This window comes from Aspergillus mulundensis (assembly GCF_003369625.1).
Source record: "Aspergillus mulundensis strain DSM 5745 chromosome Unknown scaffold_0, whole genome shotgun sequence".
NCBI lineage: Eukaryota > Fungi > Ascomycota > Eurotiomycetes > Eurotiales > Aspergillaceae > Aspergillus > Aspergillus mulundensis.
Genome location: NW_020797888.1, coordinates 3,983,552 through 4,005,086, shown reverse-complemented (window position 1 = coordinate 4,005,086; position 21,535 = coordinate 3,983,552). Strand labels below are relative to the sequence as shown.

At 52.3% G+C, this 21,535-nt stretch overlaps 8 protein-coding genes across 8 annotated transcripts; 4 read left to right on the top strand and 4 right to left on the bottom strand.

The window, feature by feature from the left end:
• Positions 1 to 1,520: 1,520 nt before the first annotated feature.
• DSM5745_01054 (DNA-directed DNA polymerase POL5) lies at positions 1,521 to 4,701 on the top strand (the record flags this gene model as incomplete). Its single annotated transcript, XM_026743070.1, has 5 exons — positions 1,521 to 1,889; positions 1,955 to 2,516; positions 2,564 to 3,369; positions 3,418 to 3,726; positions 3,781 to 4,701. 5 exons carry the CDS (start codon positions 1,521 to 1,523, stop codon positions 4,699 to 4,701), a joined length of 2,967 nt encoding a protein of 988 aa, XP_026608915.1.
• Positions 4,702 to 4,897: 196 nt separating this feature from the next.
• Positions 4,898 to 5,965, bottom strand: DSM5745_01053 (MOSC domain-containing protein; the record flags this gene model as incomplete). Its single annotated transcript, XM_026743069.1, has 1 exon — positions 4,898 to 5,965. One exon carries the CDS (start codon positions 5,963 to 5,965, stop codon positions 4,898 to 4,900), a length of 1,068 nt encoding a protein of 355 aa, XP_026608914.1.
• A 388-nt stretch (positions 5,966 to 6,353) lies between these two features.
• DSM5745_01052 (putative pyroglutamyl peptidase type I) lies at positions 6,354 to 7,248 on the bottom strand (the record flags this gene model as incomplete). Its single annotated transcript, XM_026743068.1, has 2 exons — positions 6,354 to 7,073; positions 7,138 to 7,248. 2 exons carry the CDS (start codon positions 7,246 to 7,248, stop codon positions 6,354 to 6,356), a joined length of 831 nt encoding a protein of 276 aa, XP_026608913.1.
• A 423-nt stretch (positions 7,249 to 7,671) lies between these two features.
• On the bottom strand, positions 7,672 to 9,300 carry DSM5745_01051 (uncharacterized protein; the record flags this gene model as incomplete). The annotated part of the gene is made up of 4 exons (XM_026743067.1): positions 7,672 to 8,256; positions 8,311 to 8,668; positions 8,720 to 8,884; positions 8,936 to 9,300. The coding sequence occupies 4 exons, from the start codon at positions 9,298 to 9,300 to the stop codon at positions 7,672 to 7,674; spliced, it is 1,473 nt and encodes a 490-aa protein (XP_026608912.1).
• Positions 9,301 to 9,560: 260 nt separating this feature from the next.
• Positions 9,561 to 10,980, top strand: DSM5745_01050 (uncharacterized protein; the record flags this gene model as incomplete). The annotated part of the gene is made up of 2 exons (XM_026743066.1): positions 9,561 to 10,907; positions 10,975 to 10,980. The coding sequence occupies 2 exons, from the start codon at positions 9,561 to 9,563 to the stop codon at positions 10,978 to 10,980; spliced, it is 1,353 nt and encodes a 450-aa protein (XP_026608911.1).
• Positions 10,981 to 11,321: 341 nt separating this feature from the next.
• DSM5745_01049 (fungal specific transcription factor domain-containing protein) lies at positions 11,322 to 13,096 on the top strand (the record flags this gene model as incomplete). The annotated part of the gene is made up of 2 exons (XM_026743065.1): positions 11,322 to 11,571; positions 11,622 to 13,096. 2 exons carry the CDS (start codon positions 11,322 to 11,324, stop codon positions 13,094 to 13,096), a joined length of 1,725 nt encoding a protein of 574 aa, XP_026608910.1.
• A 342-nt stretch (positions 13,097 to 13,438) lies between these two features.
• Positions 13,439 to 14,287, bottom strand: DSM5745_01048 (uncharacterized protein; the record flags this gene model as incomplete). Its single annotated transcript, XM_026743064.1, has 1 exon — positions 13,439 to 14,287. One exon carries the CDS (start codon positions 14,285 to 14,287, stop codon positions 13,439 to 13,441), a length of 849 nt encoding a protein of 282 aa, XP_026608909.1.
• A 3,776-nt stretch (positions 14,288 to 18,063) lies between these two features.
• Positions 18,064 to 20,061, top strand: DSM5745_01047 (uncharacterized protein; the record flags this gene model as incomplete). Its single annotated transcript, XM_026743063.1, has 1 exon — positions 18,064 to 20,061. The coding sequence occupies one exon, from the start codon at positions 18,064 to 18,066 to the stop codon at positions 20,059 to 20,061; it is 1,998 nt and encodes a 665-aa protein (XP_026608908.1).
• Positions 20,062 to 21,535: the final 1,474 nt, after the last annotated feature.

Here is a 21,535-nt window from a genome sequence, read left to right as displayed (position 1 = left end):
GAGCTACCAATCAAGCTCTACACCAGGTACGCTTGTGGGGTGAAACGCAACTGGTATGCGAGGGACCCGTCTAGCCCCGTCTAGCCAACGGAGTACAATTACATCTTCCAAAGCAATCGAATCAACCCTTGCTCTGATTTAGCCGCGATCTACATTCCTTGATATAGCTTTAATCTTTATTCTCACGGCCGGGGTAACGAACGTACCCAAGGCGACGCCGCGCTAAAAGAAAACGCTCGGAATGTTCAAGTCATGCGGGATATGAGCCATGGCTTGCTTTCTGTTCTCTTCAGAACATGCATTGCTCGCTCATCGAGGGTCGGGTTACTACATGCTGCATGGAGCAGCTCCGCGGATTGATCAAGTAGCACTCGCTTGGCTTTGCCTTGCAAGCGCATGAGGGGAGCGTTTCCCGGGATTCCAAATGTCATGCAGTACTATATCATTGAGCGGCAATAGCCACCATACTAACCCAACAAGATGACTTCCGCTTCATCTTGGGCAGCGTGCTGACTTCTGTGATCAGCCAGATTGCCGAGACAAGCAGTCTCACTTGACAGCTCCATTACCTAAGGCTTGCCGCGTTCCCTGAATTGCATTCCGTATGCCAACGTTTCAATTGCCAGCTCATGGGGATATCACGGATGCGACGCTTAGCAAGGACTCGCAGGGCTTCGGTAGAGTCTACACTGAGCCTCCAGATTACAAGCTAACGATTTTGGCGTCTGCACCGTACTAACATACATGTAAAATGGCATGCTACTACGGCCGAGGTCTTGCCGGTGCTTGGTTCACGACATCGAAGCGGTGTTTCTGTGTCGGTATGTGTCAATTCGGTGCTCGAACGCACCGATGAAGTGGCAATGGCTAGCGTTCTGATGATTCTTATACCCTAGAGCTTCTAGGCACGTCACAGCGTAGAGCACTCGAAGATAGTCTCTAATAATCTTCTAACACGTCAATTACACGATAAGGTAATTGACGGTCGAAACTATGTCTCGCAATGGATCGCTATAGTCCTGGAGCAACAGCAGTTGGTGTAGCTAGTCTTGATACAGTAGTACTTTATCTAGTAGTAGCTTCTTTGAAAAGTAGTTTCGTTCATTTAGGTCTCTGTTAGAATTAAGTTGATGCTCTCCGTGATAAACTTGAGCACTTTATATATTTGCCACAGTGATAGTATCACCCACGTCCACCGAGACAGCACCTACAAGATGAAGGCGCCGAAAATAATTCCCTGAGCTAGCTAGTATAGATGCCAGATATTCCTTTGATCGAACAAAGCAGCTCACTGCACAGAGTCTAAAAACATAGCTCTATAGCAAGGATCTTGATGCCTTAAGGCCACAATCTGATAACGCTAAGCCGTTCTCGGCCGATCTTCATAAATTTTCGCCGCAGCGCAGTCTCAAACCCGAGCTTCGTCAAGCCAACAGCAACCCTTTCCCCAAACTCGGGGTCTTTGAAATTTCCAGATAATAAAGGAGGAAACCCGGATTTTTCTTCCATAATAGTCAAATATGGCGCCGCACCACGCCGGCTCCAAAAAGCGGCGCCGCGAGCCCGTCAATGTCAACACCAAGCTGGTAGAGATCTACGAAGACCTCGCGAGCGAAAATGACGAGGTTAGACTCAAGGCGGCGCAGGCGCTCGTCTCGCAGTTCACGCCGGACAAGAACCCCACAGATGAGGAGATTCAGAAGGCGCTGCAGAGACTGTTCCGTGGGCTTTGTAGTAGTCGCAAGGCGGCGCGGATTGGGTTCTCGATTGCTTTGACTGAGGTGCTTTCGCAGGTCTTTGCTGCGGGGCGCTCGAGTGGGCTGAGTGTGCAGGGGGTGTTGGGGACTTGGGAGAATATTTCGAATGCTAGCGGGGGCGAGTCGGGGCAGGTGAGTAGCTTGTGCCTTTTCTTTTACGGACTGTTGGCGAGGGCTGTTTGTTGACTTTGGTGCAGGAAGCAAGAGATCACCATTTTGGTCGCCTTTTCGGTGCAGAGGCGATTATTAAATCTGGTGTCCTGTTTAGCCCTAAGGCTCTGATTCCTGAGTGGACGAAGGTCCTGGGGCTGGTCTTCGACCTGGCTAAGAAGAAGCCTTGGATTCGGGAGGAGTGCGGTTGGATTGTGTACCGCTCTATCCATGATCTTGCGTCTCAGAAGGCCGACGGTAAACTCGTGCAAGTTGCTCTCGAGGCCCTCTGCGCGAACGACTTGGCGCGAACACCGGAGGGTGTTGCAATTTGGCTGGCTGCTAAGGATCTCTTTCCTGGTATCAGCTTCCCGAGTAAAGTGTGGAAACATGACGACCCGCTAGACTCGAAGGAGCGGAGCCAGCTTGCAAAGGCGATGAAGGAGTCTTCTGGCGAGAGTGAGGAAGGAGAGAAAGGCGCAAAGTCTTCCGGCGTGTGGAACTCGAAGCTTCACTTTGCCTGGGATGCTGCACTACTGAGCTTGAATGGCACGAAGGAATCAAAGTCCCGTCTCAGCTTTGCCGATTTCTGGACAGAAGTGGTTGACAGTGAGTTACCCCTAGCAAGTTGATTGGCCCGATCTAATAAGTTTCAGATGGTCTATTTGCCTCTGCATCCTCAGAAGAACGGAAGTACTGGGGCTTCCTCCTGTTTGCCAAAGTGATCAACGAGCACAGCCTGCAATTGGCATCTAAGGTCTTCACAAAGAACCTGGTTAGATGTCTTACAAACCAGCTGGCTGTTAAGGACCGCTACCTGCACCGGATGGCAGTCAAGGCTGCCAAGGCCATCCAGGCCCGTGTAGCTAAGGAGCCCGAGTTTGCCGCAGCGTCTGTCAAGGGACTTATGGGCTCCGCAGGCTCTGTGAACTTTGACCACATCACAAAGACAAAGACGGTGGAGAAGATCGTGTCCGAGGCTAACCTGGAAGCCTTGAACACCATCCTGCCTTTGTTTGAGAAACTCGTTGCATCCCCTGGGACGGAAGACAGCAAGGCCGCTGCGTCAAGCCGTCAGGTTCTTGCGGGTCTGCTGTTGTCGATGGTTCGGGCCCGAGTGTCCGCTAGCGATGCAGCGGATGAGGCATCTGAGGCTGCGCTTGAAAAGGTTCTCTTCATATTCGCTCGTTTTGCATACTTCACGAGCGAAGAGGGCAAAAACGGTGCTCAGCCACCGTTCACGCAGCAGACCCAGGAGCTGTTCCGGAGCAGGATCAACTCGTCTCTGAACAGCATCATTGCTGCACAGAAGCATGCCGCTACACTTCCGTATGCAGTTGTGCGTAAGATCCGGGATGCGGTCAAATCGGAAGAGTATGGCAAGTTCATTATTAGCATGGACGATACTATCAAGGATGCAGTGAAAGGTGCATTCAAGGCGCTGAAGAAACTGTCGAGCATGGTGGGTACTCTCAAGGATAAATAAAGAGTTTGTACTGACGATCTATAGGACAAGAAGGAAAGCGCAGCCGGCGTTGACGCCTTCAAGCTCCTCTACTCTATGACAGTCCTGCAAGTCTACAATGGTGACGCAGATGCCGTGTCTATGCTGGGTGAACTGGACTTCTGCTACAACAAGATCTTCGCGGACAAGAAGTCCAAGAAGGACGAAGAGACCTCGGAAGCTTCAGATGCCCTCGTTGAGATCCTTCTGAGTTTTGCTTCGAAGCCATCTCAACTTTTCCGTCGTATGAGCGAGCAAGTCTTTACTGCGTTTGCTCCCAATGTCACAGCCACTGGTCTGGAGTCACTGACTTCGGTACAGCACACTTTCCCACCGTTTAACAACTTTGAACTAACAGCGTGTGTCTAGATCTTGGAAGCCAAAGAAAGCCTCGCAGGTCAACAGGAGATGTTCGACCAGCAAGACGATGAAGAGGACGCCGAGGAAGACGAAGACGGCGAAGACGAAGATATGATGGACGTTGACGAGATGGACAGCGACGTTGAAGTCGTTGAGCCCGAAGACGACGACGATGATGCCTCATCACCCTCAGACGAAGAAGCAGAAGGAGACGACGGAAACGACGAAGACGCTGCCGAGATTGCTGCTTTCGAAGCAAAACTCGCCGAAGCCCTCGGCACTCACCGCGCCGACCAAGACCTGAAAGAAGAGGAATCCGAATCCGACGAAGACATGGGCGACGACGAGATGGAAGAGATTGACACCGCGCTGGTCAAAGTCTTCAAAGCCCGCCGCGACGCCCTTAGCAAAAAGAACGACAAGAAGGACGCCAAGGAGACGATGGTTAACTTCAAGAACCGCGTCCTCGACCTCCTTGAGATCTACGTCAAGAACAAGCAATGTCATTCCTCGCTTCTCGCGCTCGATCTTATCCTGCCTCTTCTCCGCCTCACGCGTCGCTCATCGGTCAAGCAGATCAGCAACAAGGCGAACTCGGTGCTGCGTGAATACACGAAACTCTGCAAGGGCGCTTCGCTTCCGGCTTTAGAGTCTGATGATGTTGAGGCTGTGTGGGAACTCCTGAAGGCAATTCACGCCGAGGCGATGCACAGCGGGCCACCGGCGCATGCGTCTGGCTGCAGCCAGGCCAGTCTTCTGGTTGTGAAGGTTCTGACGGCGCATGACAAGAACGCCGTCAACGGGGTTGTGGATGTCTATGCCGAGACAAGGAAGGCCCAGCTGCTTAGCTCGAAGTGTCATGTGCAGCCCTCGTTCTTCACGGACTGGAACAACTGGTGTGTTTCGGCTGGAAGGGCGATGAAGAATTAGCTGTATTGATGGGAGAGCGCACTGTACATGAAAATTGTAGATATAGCACTAGTATCTCATGACATGAAATCTTTAATAGAATCTAAATTCTCATTGACTGGCGTATAAAGCCTACCACAAAAAGAAAGAATATATAGATTGTATGATGCATGTCCATATGGTATATCATGCAAACTGCCCTAAACCATAACCTCAACTAAAAACCCTTGATATAAAAATGCTCGCTCGTCTCCTCCAAAACCTCAAACCGCATCCCAACCCTAATCTCCCCCTCGGCCCTGGGCACCCCCAACATCCCAAAGCAAGGCTTATACTTCAACCCCGCATCAACGCGCCGATAACTCATCATCGTATCCCACGGCTGCGTCTTATGCTTCTCCGCAGTCACAGGATCAACATTAGGAACCTGGCACCGCCCACACCTCGCCACAATATCATACGTCAGACCTTCCTTCCCATGCCCCTTCTCAAGACTCTCTTCAGAAGGAGGCTCCGCGCCAATCCGCACCGTCTTCCACGAATCCTCAACCCACGCGCCGCCCTTGTGGCCCCGGATAATGATGTTCGGCCGGAACCGCTCAATGCTGATTTCCTCGTGGCCCTGGGCTCTGAGCCGACTATTTAGCTCCTCGATCGACGCCTGCGATGCAATAAGCACGGGCAGGACGTCCGGGAAATTCGTGTCTTGCACGCGTCCTAGGACCCGTGGGTCTCCGTTTCCTTTCAGAACACGCGGCGTGGGACCCTTGTAGACCAAGGCAACCGGGCGGTTCAGGAACTTCGAGAAGAGCGCGTTGACGCCAACGTCGGGGTTATACACGTATCCGTCTGTCGTCGTATCCCAAATCTTGATATCGTCCGCTAGGGTCGTGTGCGCCTTTAACCAGGATTCCGAGGGATGCGCTGGGATCGCGATACTCTCGGACCCTGACACAGAAAGAACCAGGGACTCCCCATCCTGGCTAAGCCCCGTGTTGATAAGCGTCATCTCGGGAATCTGCCGGATTGTCAGGAAGACGTGGGTTTTCTCGTCGACTAGCATCCAGCGGCGGTCGAGGTCGAGGCCTGTCATGCATTGCTTTGTGGAGGTTGTTTCGAACCCGCGGCAGGACTTGATGGGGTAGACGCGGAGGGAGATGATTTCGCTGGGGTTTGCGTTGGCCGCGGAGATGGCGTTGGAGGTGCGCTTGGATTTGGAGTTGAAGAGGCGCGTGAGGAGGAAGGCGATGAGGAGGAGGAGGCCCCCGGCAAGGAATGGCGTCATTTTCGCGGTGCTGGGTGGTTTATATATAGGGGTGGTTCATGAGTGGGAGTTGTTGAGAGAGCAGATAGCAACTCAGCCTCTCAATCTTTGGTTAATTCGATGGTGGATGCGTGCGGGGACTAAATTAGTAAATCCTCTGCGGAGGGAAAAATTCCGCGGTGGAGAGGATTTGCCGCTCTAAAAGGAGATGATCGACAAGAACAAGACTAAGAACTATAGAACACTTCTCTACGAGTCAAGAGGTCGAGTGTCACCCTCGAGATGTTTATATAAAAGGTCGCTATTGGGTTGACAAAGTCGTTATATGCGGAAATCCAAACGCCACAGCTGACCAGAGCAATCATGCGCTTCGCTGAAGAACCAAGCAATTATAAGACCAACGTGCTGGCTATACCTTCTCAACCCAACGATCAACCAGAGCCTTGATGAGCGCAATTGCTACTTGCTTCCCGGTCTCAACGTCCGCATCCCGGCATGACGAAGGCACATGGAAAAACGCAACGTTCCTGTCTCGGCCTTCGTGGAAAGCCAAGGATAGACTGGTGTAGAATATAAATTCACACAGATACCGGCCCGCGTCTTCTGAGATTCGAATGTCTGCACCTGGCGGACCGAGCGCCTGCCATGCCTTCAAGAATTCCTCGTCCGGCGGATGAGGGTTCAGGTTTGTCCGCGGCAATGTGAGATCTAGCTTCACAATTCGATCTTTCGTGGGATCGCTGCGCCCTGCCTTCAGGACGTGCGGAAGGCTCTTCTCTTTCCATATCTTCTCGCCATCCTCGTACCCCGCCCGCCCGTGGTTATCAGGCATGTTGTATGCGTCGCGATGCGCCTTCGACTCTATTGAGTAGTAATTCCGAGTCGCGGCGATGCCCATGTGGATGACTATGTCAGGATGCCGGCCATGAGTCTTGACATACTCTTCCATTATGATGGGGATTATTGTCTGGACCGCGGAGTACGCGACGGAGATGGGAGACGGATGGACATGGATTGCGACTCGGCGGGTGGCAGGTGTCCCGTCAAATGTGTCTATAGGTAAGGACAAGGACGGTGGAAGGGCCGACGCTATCAGATAAGACGCATTGACCACGTTGGACTTGAATGGCTAGGGAGGGTCAGCCATCCCGGATTGACGCCATCAATTCAAGTGAAGAGAAACATAGACTCACGCCGAAGCCTGTTACAAGTACCGAGATCTCCTCCGCATCTGCAGGAGACGAGGGAAGATCCCTCGGGAGTGGTGCGGTAGACAGATGTACACCTGCACCTGAGTCGCCCATGGTGAGAGGATAGATAAGGAAGGTGGGTGATCTGAGGCTACGTGGGAGAAGAACAGCGGCTATCCTGCAGATGAGACGATTATCTGGACAGCGCTGACGAGTAAGATATAAGAATGACAAAAGAGAGTTCGAGTGATTGCGAGGACAAAGAGAGTGGCGTTGCTCGAGTCGGAGTCCTCTTTGTCCTCGGAGCTTCCCCGCCTCCGCGTTGGGTGTCTTGGCATCACGCGATCTGTACAACGGCCACTGCCCTTGCTCCTTTTACAAATCCTTGTTTCATGACTCAATACAGATACTAGTTCTAGCGAGGTATGTGGTTTCAATGCTTGTCTCGAGAGCGAACGGAATAGCTAACGAATCAGGAAGCCCAGTCTTCTAATCGGCATCAACAATGAACAACAACTTAACACGGCCCACTACAGTCTACAGGGTATACCGAAAGGCCAAATCCTGCCTATCAGTAAGGTCACAGTCGGCAGTGCTATCATCCGATGCTACGGAGCTGAGGCGGTCTCGGCGACGGTTCTCATAACCTGCTGCTAGGCCAAAGGAAATGAACGACGCGATAGCGCAGCCCAACGATACAATGTCCGTGATGACTCCATCCGTATAGCGAGGCGGCTTGGTCCATAGCTGGGGACCTGCAATGCAGGCTGCTGCGTAAAGGATAAAATAGCCGTTGCTGGCCGCCGCCTTCTTGGTGTTTCCCTTGATATTTGAGGCGATCAAGCTCAGGAAAATTACTTGCGTTGGAGTCAAAATCGTGGCTAGCCAGGTGCAGACGACAATACCCCAGTGAGAGGACGAGGGTAGCGTAGCGACACCGATATTTCCGACGAGCGACGGGATGCATGCTAGAACACCCCACCAGTAACGTGGAAAGGACGTGACGCGGATACCGACGACGACAATCCAGATGAACAAAATCTGGATGGCACCTGCAGGCAGACTGACGAGCATGGTGTTGAGCTTGGACCAGCCAAACCCGTTGATGACCAACGTCGCGAACTATTTCCGTCACAGTTAGTTGGTGAATGGTCTGGAAAGAAAGGAGTCACCTACCTTGATGACTGGAGATGCCAAAGTGTTGAAAAAGCCACCGAGAATGAGCATCCACGCGCGGAAGTCGGTGATGATATCCCATATCTGGGCTTTGCTGAAACTTTGACGGTCTTGCGAGAGCCGCTCCGAGGATAATCGGGCTACGGCAATAGTTCGCTCATGCTCGTCGAGAAACCAGGCACTGTCGGGACCCAGAGGGGCTAGAACGAACCACACGATGCCGGCTAGAAGCGTACCTCCACCGCATACAAGAAACATGATCCTCCAGGTGGCGATCGCAGTATCCTTGGACAACCCGATACCGTACATGAGCAGCGCGCCGAGTATCTGGGACAGCCCGTTGCAGGAAATCCACGCTCTGTTCATAGCGTCTCAGTAGTGATCGTCGGAGGCTAGGTGAGACACTTACGCCAGTCGTATGGAATGTTCGTCCTTCTTGTACCAGCTGCTTACGATGATAACGAAAGCGGGCTGAATTGCAGCCTCAAAGAAGCCCAGCAATAGACGAACAGCTGTGAAACCCGCGAAGCCATTTGGAGCAGCCAGGCATGCAGCACATACGCCCCAAATTACCCTAAAGTCCCACGTTAGAGGTCCCCTTGAGTCGCTGTGTCATGCAACTTACACAATGCAGCCCACAAACCGAGTGACAGGGAAGCGACTCATCAAGTAGATGAAGACATATTGGGCAAGCAATTGGCCAAAGTAAAACGAGCTGACCGACCACGAGTACTGTCCGCTAGTCATGTTAAGGTCGTCCTTCAAATCGAAGACCGCCGCATATCCGATTGCCTGCTTGTCGAGGTCTTCCTGATCAGCCATGGCGCCTCTAAAAATGACTGTGGACTCACATTGAAAAAAATCAACAAGGCAGAGTAGAGGAAGAAGAGTGCGATCTATCTTTCGCAGGACACGTTGCTCCTCCTCTGGTGTATAGTGCACTTGGCCCACTTGGACATCGAGTTCCGCTTTTTCGACCTTGTCCGCCATGACTGATTGAAATTGGTGCGAGCCGATGGTGTGAGCTGGTGAGTATCCGGGCAATCCATTTATACTGGTGACAGAGAGGATGGTTATCGAAAAGGCGTTCGGCTCGATGACATGATAGCGCTTCGGCACCGGACCCGACACCATGTCGACAAGATAGCCACAATAATTCGGGTCCTGCACCCGACTATCTCGCAAAGGATAAATAGAGGTCAACTTATCGTTGTGTTTTCCTTGCATCACCTTGACTAAATCAGAGTACCATGACTTGCATCACCAAGGCTGCAATCAACCACCCGGCGACGAGTCGGACTGACGGTGTCGTTGGAGATAAGCCATGGCTGCTACCTCAACACCGACCAATGTGCTTGGTTAACGCCAAAGTCATTGATCCCGTGGAAGGGAAGGTCATTGAGAGCGCTACTGTCACTGCTCGCAACGGGCGTATCACCAGCATGTTTATTGGCTCCCCGAACTCGATATCATCGACAGAAGAGGACACATTGATCGTTGACCTACAGGGCAAGTACATATGCCCGGGACTCATAGACGGTCATGTACACATCACGGCCACGCCCGGAGAAGCCGACCTCAAGAGCACATACAAAAACATACCCGCCGCTACAAACAACTACCGCACCATCTTCTTGGCCCGGGAGATGTTACGAAGAGGGTTCACCACGGCTCGGGACTGCGGAGGAGCTGACGGAGCGCTTAAAGAGGCAATCGAGGAATGGCTGGTCGTCGGACCACGACTGATCATTGCTGGACATGCCCTTTCGCAAACTGGCGGCCACGGCGATCAGCGCGCCTCTTTCTCTGATGAGGACCCTACACTCAAATGCTGCGCTGGCCACCGATCCGGTATTGGGCGTCTTTGCGACGGTCCAACCGAGTGTACGGTAGCGGTTCGAGACGAGATCCGCAAAGGCGCTGACTTCATCAAGATCATGGGAGGAGGAGGCATCGCGAGTCGCCTTAGCAACCTGGCCCATCCCCAATTTCTTCCAGCAGAGCTAGAGGCTATCACCGCCACGGCGGCAAGCTTCGACACGTATGTGACGGCACATGCTTACACGGTCCGCGCCATGAGACATATGATCGCCCATGGTGTAAAAGGCATTGAACACGGGAACTTCCTCGACCGGGAAACCGCGCAGCTCATGGTTGAAAAGGGTATCTGGCTGACTCCAACCTTGGCAACTCACGAAGCACTGGCCACACCTCCTTACGATCGTTTCCTGAATGAGGCGTGCCAGGCCAAGAACCAGGCAGTCATGGGATCAGGGTTGGAGGCGTTGAAGGTCGCATCTGAGGTTGGAGTACAGGTCTGCTTCGGGTCAGATTTGATCGCGGGCATGCATCAATTCCAGCGGAGGGAGTTTGCCATTCGATCCCAGATATTGTCAGCATTGTCAATATTACAGAGTGCCACTGTGACCTGTGCAAAGATGATAGGACGGGAGCACGAGCTGGGTCAGATAAAGGAGGGCTTTTTGGCAGACATGGTGATCCTCGACCATAACCCGTTGGAAGACATTACGGTTTTCGATAGCCCGGATACCGTCCTGGCGGTCGTGAAAGAAGGACATGTTGCTTTTAGTTCATTAGTTAGCTTGCCGGTCACGATTGAACCACGCCCATGGTAGCAAATTGAAGCAATTGACCCTCATTAAGCGTTAAGATGCCACAGCCAGTAGCAGATCACCTGATGGCGCAGCGAGGCAGGCACATCTAGGTACTCCAACTCCAACCCCAACCCCAACCCCTCCCCGCTCTCCACTTTCCTTTCACTCCCCGTGTTGCAACTCAGAACCCCGATAATGGACCGAACCACTCCTAGCCCCTCAAGATGTCGTCGCAGAAGGCCCATTGTGCCGAATGACCAGCGAAAGCGTGTCAGAAAAGCGTCTGAAACCACTCAGGCTGAACCGGATCAACGGACGATGGAGCTAATGCAGCTATAGATGCGACCCCTGCCGGTCCAACAAGCTAAAATGCGATGGCTGTGACCCTTGCCAAAGATGTCTGAAAACACATCGTCCCTGCCGGAGCCCGGGTCGACTTCGCCTTTTGAAGCAGAGCTCCTCTTACGGACAATCCTCCGTGAACACCATATCCTTGTCCCCGAAGACTTGGATGAACTGAGGAGATATGTCGGGACCATCGGCAGACAGAATGGCATGGCTCAGCAAGAGCATGAAGATGGGACAGTGATCAATGTGGAAGATCTTTCGACGACGCATACCTATGTTCACGATCAGGGAAAGACATGTAAAAACCTCCCGCACCTACTATCTCTATATCAAGCTTACTTCTACAAGTCTTTGACGCCTCCTGCTCTGCCTGGGCTTTCTTCGACAGCGTCAGGGAGACCGTCGCTGGTGAGAAGTCGCACCTACCGAGCGAGAAGGAGAAGAAAACTGCCTATAAGCACTTCATCACTGATACCCCGAGTCAGACCATGTTCAATGGGCGGATGAGCCTCCTCGCTGCGTTGCCGCCACAACCAGTTATCGATTTTCTGGCTGCGTCTTTCTTTCGATACTCTCAGTCCAACTACTTCATCATCCATCCGGTAATATTTAGCAGAAAGCTGGCGGCCTTCATAGATGGTAACCAGGAGTTCGACCCAAATCCAACAACTGGACGATGCCGGTCCTCTTCAGACTTCCCGTGCATTCTGTTCATGGTGCTAGCCATCGGCGCTCAGTACGCAGATCTGGAGCAAGGACAAAGCGACGAGAGCGAGAGCTCTAAATGTAGCAGCAAGATACCTCCTTCAGGCTCCGAGGTCGTGCCAAAACCAGAAAGAAACCCTGGCTGGCCATTTTACCAAATATCCAAGCGTCTCCTAGCTGACGTGGTTTCCTCATGTTCCATGACCAGCGTGCAGGCATGTTTGCTTCAAGGCGCGTTCCTGATGACTACAACCGCCCACGACGCAGCATATAATCTCCTCGGGGTTGCAATGCGGATGGCAATAAACATGGGAATGCACCGGCATAATAGAACAAACAGCCTACATCCGCGAGTGCATGAGCTTCGTAACCGGCTTTGGTGGAGTGTATATGCTCTTGAGCGCCTCTTTACGTTCCAGCTCGGACGGCCGATTATGATTGAAGACGACGAGATTGACACGCCATTCCCGGTTGATCTTCCTGAATTGCAGGTTCCTGAGTATACTAGCACCGTGATAAATGGCCAAATCGCGATTGTTAAAATTCTACAAATTGAAGGTCGGATTCTCGAGACAATGTACCCCGGCAAGGTCCTCGCGAGCCATGGCCGGGTTATCGACGTCCAAGTCTTCAAAGCCCTTATTACCGAGTTAGAAGATTGGCGAAAGACCTTACCTACAAAGCTGCTTTTATCATCATCATCAACAAGGGGAGTTATACACCTCCATCTGACATATGAACATGCCGTAATGCTCCTCAGCAGAACAGCACTTACCCACATGGCATCCTTGTGCAGCACATCAAGACGCTCAAAACGTCAAACAACGCCAACAACGATGCACACCTCATTCCTCCAAAGCGCAGCAAAGGACTGCCTGGTTGCAGCATCCTCTACTATATCCCTCTTCCAAGCTCTTAGACGACGGAAGCTCCTCTGCTCGTACTCATGCCTGGACCCGCTCTACTGCAGCGGCGCACTGCACGTTCTCCTTCTGGGAGCAAAGATTGAGGCACCAGACTCTCTAACCAGAAAAACAATAATGGAGGGTATCAGTGTGCTTCGAGAGCTTGCCAAGGGAAGCGAGACCGCGGCAGCATCGCTGAAGCATATTGAATGAGGAACCTAGACCAAATGTGATTAGTAACAGTGCAGATTTCTGTTTTCCCTATTCAAATACTCTCGAAGGGCTTCCTGAACCGCCGTACTGGCTGTCAGACCTTGGTCACCATGATAATATGCTTGAATGGGACTTTACAGGCATATCAATTGAAAGAAACGTTGGTTTTGAAACAGGCTAGGATTGTGAATCATTGAGAAGAAACATGAATATAGGGCTAGCATTTTACAAATCATGTCCTGCATGGAGCGGACCGCAGCCTTCTGCCAAAGGCAGTGTCGCAAACTATTGTATATGCGATAAAGCGCCATCCGAGTGCATGAAATACTATACAAAAGACAATCAATTGGTCCCGCACCAACTCCAATCTGGTTCAAGATCATTTGATCCCCACCCGGGGAACCCACGCTCACCCGCCCACTCCCACGGTTCCCTCCGCAGATCCTCAAGAACAGAGCAATCCTTGAAATCCGGACAAAAGACCGCGCCTTGTCTCCTCAGCGCCATACATCGCTCCTCCATACTCAACGCATTCAACACAATTGACATGTTCTCCGGAAACCTGCCTTCCCCATCGGGCGCAAGAACCAGCACACCCCCCGTCTCAGGGAAGCCGACGTACCGCCGAATCTCGAACACGGGAGCTAGGTCCTCCAACGGCGCGCAGTGCATCTTTCCGTTCTCGTCTGGTAGAATGGGTATCTCGTCCGCGGAGATATTGTACCATTCACCCCCGAACACTCGTAACCGGTGGCAGAAGGACTCTTCTTCGTCGGTGTTCCACGATCGCTCTGAGGAGTCGAAGCGGTTGATACTGAGGTGTTGTAGTTCCAAAGGACCAAGCTCGGATACCCAGATTCCGCCTGAGGACGGATAGCAGGATGTTAGGCCGGTGGTGATGGAGTGCCGGGTCGTTGGGAGGGTACATCTCGGTATATTTCGGCTCACATTATTGCTGCTGTCGTCGAGCCAGACACCCGGAGACTTATTGGTAGATGATGCCTGTTCAGTTTGTCGGTGCCAGGAACTAAACCTAGCACCCAGATGATCCCAAATCCAGGCTTCTTGCGGCCAGGAACATTGGGGACACGAAATTTCCTGAATTGCGATGACGAGAAGTATTGGAAACAATAGAGTCAAGACAATCCTCAGCGTTTTTGGAACCCAGCCAGATCCTGTTGGACCACCCATGTTCGTGATTGGCTACCTAGGGTTGGCTGATAATGACTCCTATGGTTGTTTTCGAATGTGCTCAGGGAGGTATAAGAATAGGGCTGCTAGGCACATATAGTGTGCCCCGACTTCCTTTTGGCCACGTTCATCAGATTCCTGAGAGATGAAACCAAGTGCGCAAGTAGGGCTACGAGGCCCTCCTCTGATTGGCATAGACGCAAAGGCCGTAATCCGCCCGACTACCTGATTGAGTTCGGACGAGCGCTGTCGCGATTGTACGGTGTAAAAGACGTGATTAGTCAATTCGCAGGATCTCGAAACCAAGAGTCAGACTGGTAGGTGGTAGGAGTAGCGCCCTGGGACGGACGAGGCTGTGTCTTTACGATAGATATCAGACCACAGTGGCCTTCGAGATACGGTCGTTGAGGAGGGTTATGCGGAACTTGAGGATCGCGATCCCTGTAAAGCGCGCGCTTAGCTGCATACATACTACTACTAGACATAGGCAGTATGGCGTGTCGGTAAGTGTGTGTCGTGGGCTTGGAAGGACGGCAACCTTAGGACTTCTACAAGGGATAGACGCTGGGATTGTCAGTGCCGGTTTAGCTAACGATGACAATTCGAAATTTCGTGTCTTGGCGACTTAAGAGGTCGGATTAAGCTGGGTGATGGTGGATTGCAGATTGACCTAGGAGGGTCGAGTTAGGGCTTGGACTCGTGGCGGAAGCCCTAACTCGACTTGTACGAGGCTTGATTACTCGCGGAGTACGGAGTACGAGGTATCGCTTCAGCCATCTGAGGAGCCTTTCACGCAGCCTTTTCCGTGAGTTGTATCGTAAGATCAGGCATAAATATTTGGATTGGGGTTACCTAGCATGGTAGCGATGGGTTCCTTATACATCGAGTCTTGAAGGTGCAGAGCCTGGCCGCACGAACAGGACATGGCTCTGAGACACCGAGTGCTAGTTCAATCTGCTGTCGCTGAATGAGGTATCCATATCATGCCAATTCGATTACCTTGTTATTGCTTCTCTCCGACAAGGCTGCGGCGCATCGTCGTCCTAGACACAGTGTCGGTAAGTCAGCGATCCTGCAAGGGGTCTGCGGCCCTGGTCATATCAACATCCCATCGCATCGTTGTGACCTAATTTTGAAGGACCGGGCACCGACTACACTCGGCGGCCTCTGACCAGGTAAAGCAGTGCTTCCCAATCTGCAAGGCATGGGATCTCCAGTGCGACCCGAATGGACTGGTTCGGATCTGGATCCGGGTAACCTGTATGGGTGAAACAGGCGGGGTTCTAAACTGGACGGTTGTTTTGATAGAAGGAGGCTCGTGGGAACGCGTTCTTTGTCTAACCTTGCATTTTCAACAGCTTAGAATGCGACTTGTATGTAGTGAGTCTCCGGTCCGGCTTCCGAAGTCCTGGACTCCATTTGGACTTGCATAACATCACGTACTGGAGCTGGGCACGGGATTCAGGCAAACCGGGGCTTCGGCTAATGGCAGCGCAGACTCGAGGCATGAGTGAGACGCGTAGGAGTGTTGTTAACCATAATAGCTGGCAAGTACCTATGGCAACGAGGTACGTAGCAGGTTGTTGGCAACTTGTTGAATCCATCTGACTCGCGAGTGGATAGCCTTCTAGGCTTGGATCAGGGCAGACGGGGCAAGAGCCTGTAATTCGGAGATTGGACAGTTGTACAATTCACGTACCCCGTCGAGTATAGTTGTACACTTTGACGCATCGCGCATCAATGCCAGTTTAGTACCATTACAGCGACATTCAACTGAAAGCCCGGTAGTCTAGCACGGCTTTCGAGTCCAAGTCAAGTGATCATGAACGACTGCGGGCGAGTAAGACTGTAAGACACGCTCATGCTATAAATAGGTAGCGGTCAAGAACCAAGATCAAGTTGATCAACTTTTTGGTTCCTGCAGTGGAGAGCTTGAAGCTCCATCGTTCATCTGCATTTGGGTGTCTGTCACACCGTCACACCGGTTTGGCGGGAAGTCGCGTGCTGGTACGGTAAGGTTACGTGTATTTTATTGACGCGGGCAAGCGCGATTTTTCGTGTAGGAACGCGCTTACCCCGCTTGACGTCCGCGTTGGCCCCACTCCGCAGCACTGGCCCGACACGATTCAGACAGAGCACGAGCACTTGTACGGACTCTACGGAGTAGATACTCTGTAGAATGAGACAGTGCCTGATCATATTAGCATCAGGTCGGGCTGAACGGCATCTGCTCTTGAAGACATCTGTCCTCTTCGTCCGTTCTCATCTGTGCCTGATCGGAGGATCAGACCCAGTATGACTCTTCGCCTACGTGGGCTCGCCGCTCGTGGGCGTGGCCGTGTCGTGGACTGAGGCCGGTAGTAAGCTAATGCAAGCCGAGCCCACCGAGCGTGCTAGCCTGGCATGTTTCTGCAGCGAGTCTTTGGATTCGAATTTGAGCACCGGGGTGATCATTGATCACACGGCACTTGGGGCTGTACTCCGTACACCGTACATTCCTCGTGCGTTGGATGACACACTAAGACGAGTAGAGTGGCGAGATCAGTTCTCGCTAAACTAGATGATCGGGTCCGCGGTATGAGGCACAGAGTGCGGAGTATAGATTCGAGGATTGAGACACGGACTGGACTCGAGACACAAAAGCAAAGAACGCTGAAGATGAGCGTTGATGTGCAGATCCCTTGCATTGTATACTGAGTCCCTAAACGGCTCCACGGGATCAATGCGATTTGTCGGTGCTCAGCATAGTTGGGCGCGGTGAGGCTGCCAATGACAATGTCAGTCTGTTAGGTATTCATTCGGTACAGAGGATGGAGGGATCAATAGAAGCTAGCGAGCGAGTAGATACCTTGGTAGAGTAGATCTGGAGGCTGGAATCGAATCAATCGATTGATTGAATCATCGCATTCCAGAGTCTGGACTGGAATGTGAGCGTGGTCGTGATCGATGGACCCGTTAATCGCATTAATAGTGGGACTGAACTGCTGAAGCTTAGAAGTGCTGGCTGTGCCTGACCGAGCCTGAGCCTGAGCCTGAGGCCCGTGACTGCCGCGCTGCCCGGCCGCCGTCTTCCTTCGCCTCGCCCGTCCTGGTCGCTTCCCTTCCTCTCCATCCCCAGCCTCCTCGTCTGCTCCGGCTTTAGTTTCTCCTGCGGGCGTCACGCTCGTGCGATTCCATCCCTACCGTTTCCTTCCGTTTCCTTTGTGCTGGTCTGGCGTCTTCGTGCCTCAATGACGGGCCCAACTCCCTTGCTGTGACCTACTGTCCGACGGAGCGCAACCCGTTCGATGTGATCTGATCAACCTCCACCACTGTCGCATTTCGCAATATACAGCGGTCCCATCGCATCGACTCGCGAATTCGATCGCTTCCTCCTCATCCGACCACTCGCATCTTGACGATCTAGTTTCCTTTCATCTTTCTTTTGCCGCTTTCCTAGTTTACGACTTTACGATCCCCCGAACACGCCTATACTACCTACACTACTCCTACAATCCTCGTTCTTCCGGACGATTTGCTTCTCTACGAACCATATATTATCACCGGTATATCGCGCTTGGCTTGCTGATCGACGGACTTGCGCGTACACTCGATACCCGACAGAAGAGAAGTTGAACCGCGGATTACATCGCCGGAAAGACAGTCATTGAATAGACCAAAGGCTCCAATAAGCGAAGCGATGCTAGCATAGGAGAGCGACCCATTTCCGATAAACAAAAAAATACGCTCTCTCCGATTGTCCTCGCCCGTGAGAACCGTACAAGACGCGACACACCATGGCCGACCGACAGCACGGTCTGTCGCGCACTCTGCCGAAGGACTTTACCTACCCTTCCGCTGAACCTAGAACTCCCGAGCGCGCTTCGATCCAGCTGGATGCGCCGCCTCCGCCCCCCAGACATTCTGGCTCGCGTCTCCGCCCTTCCCGCGTCCGGTCAGGGACCGACCTCTTCGCTCAGGTCAGCCATGACTTCCCTTTCAGCTCCGTCGCTCCGGATAAGCCATTACCTTCTATCGAGTTTCCTCCAGCTCGTGATGCCCCTTCGCTTGGATATGAGACAGGGGTGCCGCCCGATGGCCATCTTCTCGCACCGCCGCGTGCTCGGGTAGCCCTAAAAACCCCGCCGGCCCAGATCCGCCCAGACCCAATTGAAGCGGAGTCGTCTAGGTCGTGGTCCACTTGGAATCCCCAGGCTTCTGGAGATGAGATTCGGCGTCCCAGCTCAGCCTGCTCAAATGCCTCCGATTCCTCTGTTTCCTCAATCGAAACATTTAGCTCCCGACAGTCGGTTGGCGGAAGCTGCACGAGCGCCGAAAGTGATCACTATGATCCTTTCTTCCATATTGAACTTACTCCGAAGCATACGGCGGATACCTCACCGCTACCCGCAAATCCCCAAAAGAAACATTGTAAACAGACAAAAACTAAAGAACGATGGACGCTGGATATGGATAATCATTTGTGGAACACCTATCAACTATATATCCAAGATCCCACGATCACCCCTTTCAAAATGACCCCCGGCAGTATCCCGCCGCTTGGTGTCACCCATAGAGTGGCACGGCAAGCGAAACGAACTTGGGAAAGAAAATCGACCCGGCTCGACAAGCAGTTCACCTCCGCCGAAACTTCCCCTCGGAGCGGCGAAACAACTCCAACTGCAAGAGACCACGCGCCAAAGCCATCATGGCTCAAGTCCGAAGCCTCAACCCGGCGAAGGTTAAAATATTTGAGTAAGAGGAAGTTCTCTATAGCTCCTCACTACCAGAGGATGATGCAGTCTAGAAGCCCAGAACCGTTCCCGGATCTGTTTTCGCGACCCTCAGACGCACCGCCTGCGGTCAGTGTCCCTGTCAACACCTCAGCTGCCTACGCGACTCGTGATTTGGGCGTTTCGCTCGTATCAAGCTCTGTCCCCGGTCCATTGGCTCAACTAGCCGCCCAAGATCCGTTTGCGCCATCAAGTACTGCTGATTTCCCTCGACCGCAAATCCCCGGTACCCCTCGCAGCGAGTTGGGCACTTCACTGCCAGCCAAATCTTCCAGTTTTGACGGGAGCGAGGTGCCTAGGCTCGGATCGCCATTCTCTTACCATACCTGGGGCCCAAACAACGTCAGGAAGAGAAACCAGCGCCATGCTCCCAGAGCACGGCGCGAAACTATACATGTTACAGGCTCGCGTTTGCGATCTCCTCCCCGCATGGACCCCTTTCCCAACTTGGCCGATAGCACCAGTTCGAGTTCCAATGTGCCTACTGAACCCGCAACGGAGGAAGAGGAGACTCGGCGCAATCTGGAAGAGCTTTTCCGTCAAGGGAAACTGAACGATCTAGGCCACCGTCGTGTACGGATACGAGCCCGTGGAGCTACCACGAGCTCAGCAGTCACACCAAAGGTTCTCGACCAGCTATTCTCTCCGCCCTCGTCTTCGTCTCGTCATGAGGAGGCCTCTGCGGCGGAGAAACCTATGCTCAACCCGATTATGAGTCTAAGCGGGGAGCAAATCAAGCGACTGGGATCCCCCTTCAAAATGGAGGGATACCGGCGCACCGCACCGCCAGGCAGAATTTCAAGACATGCGCCGTCCCTTTCCGATCCGTTTGCTAGCGGTGCACTTCCTCGGTTCCGGTCATTGCACCAACATGCGCAGCATGCGCCCTCTCGAAGTCAAGCTCCCGCGAGCGGGCCCCCATATGATCCGACGGAGGCAGGCATCTCGGACGCCGAGCGCATCCGAAGACAGATCCTGAACATGTCTTATTTAAGGCAATAAGTGGCGCAATGCAAAAGCTCATGCGCGGTCGAGACCTGCAAAGAGCTTTTACTTGCGCAGGCCCGTTGACAACGGGTGCCAGCGATTGCAAGCCTGGCTGATTGATTTACTGTGTGACATTTGAAGCCATTTATGCGGAAATGATGATGTGAAACGGCATTGACGACACTAACGACAGAATACACAAGGGCAAGAGCCTCTTGCGTTTAAGAATGATGATATCGAAAACGAAAACCGCATATGATTGATTATAAAAGTTGCAGCTTATTGACGTTTGGCGCGACACGAGTCTGGATCCGTGCTCATGGCACGGATTGCTTGACTAATTTTCCTACCCTTGATTTCTCCTTCAAGAGTCGACTCACACTCATTCTTCTTGGCCTCGACCGAATCCGCTTTGGCTGCTAGAGCATCTCCACATTGATCCAGACCAAGTCTTGATTCCCTTTGGGCTTCCGATGTTGGCGTGCACCTGGCACAACCTCACTCCTTGCACATATCCACTGAAGACAACCGAGCGGACAGCGCCACAAAACTGCAAAACCTTGGAAAAAATGCGTGATCCATCGGTGAAAGCTTCCCTTCGCTCCATTTCCTTTCCTTTCCTTTTCTTGTCTATCTGCTTCAGGACTTGACTCCGGCAATACCCACTCGCTACTTTTCCTTACTGTTTCTTATTATTCTCTATCTCGACGAGTCCAGACGTCGCGCCATATATGATGATTGGAACGGAGCAATGCTGTTATTGATTGACACGACCAACATAGATGATGATGCTGCTATCGACCTTGCTTGCAAGCGCGTGTTTACACTTTACAGCTTTGCCTTTGAACCCCTTCCCCAAATGCGCCGGACCCTTTTTCGTGTCCGTGCTGCTTTCCCGCATGTCAGACTTGTAAATTACTTACCCTGACTGTTGTCTTCATCGCAACCCGTGGTGAGCGATCCCCATGGTTGCATCTAATTCTCTGAAAGATCTCTTTCCTGTAGATCTATATCATATTGCCCTTCTCATCTCTTGACATCTATGTCTTTTTATCCCTTATGCTTCTTCATTTCTTACCCTCTCTATCCAACCCTACTCAACTCACTCAGAATAGTTCCGAGTTCGCGCTCCTCTTTCGTTTCCCATCCATCTATGAACTTGCCTTTTTCTGTCCACGGGCGACCTGGACAAGCAATGTTCTGTGCAGGTGTTGTGCGTTCAGCAGCTATGAGGCATGATGCCATGATATCATGATTCCATCCCATGCATATGCATTTGTCATTGTCGCGATATAAACCTGAGTGTTATGATTTTTGAATCAGAAGAATCTTTATTCTTACTTCCGAGTCTTTTTTTACCTTCTTTCGCCCGTAGTCTGGTCGTAGACTGTATTCTGCTGAGGTTAAGGAAGCCTTAACTGTTAATTATGTCTGTACAACTAGTCGAGCATGGGAAGTATAGCATGTAAGGGAGCGTACGATGAGGATA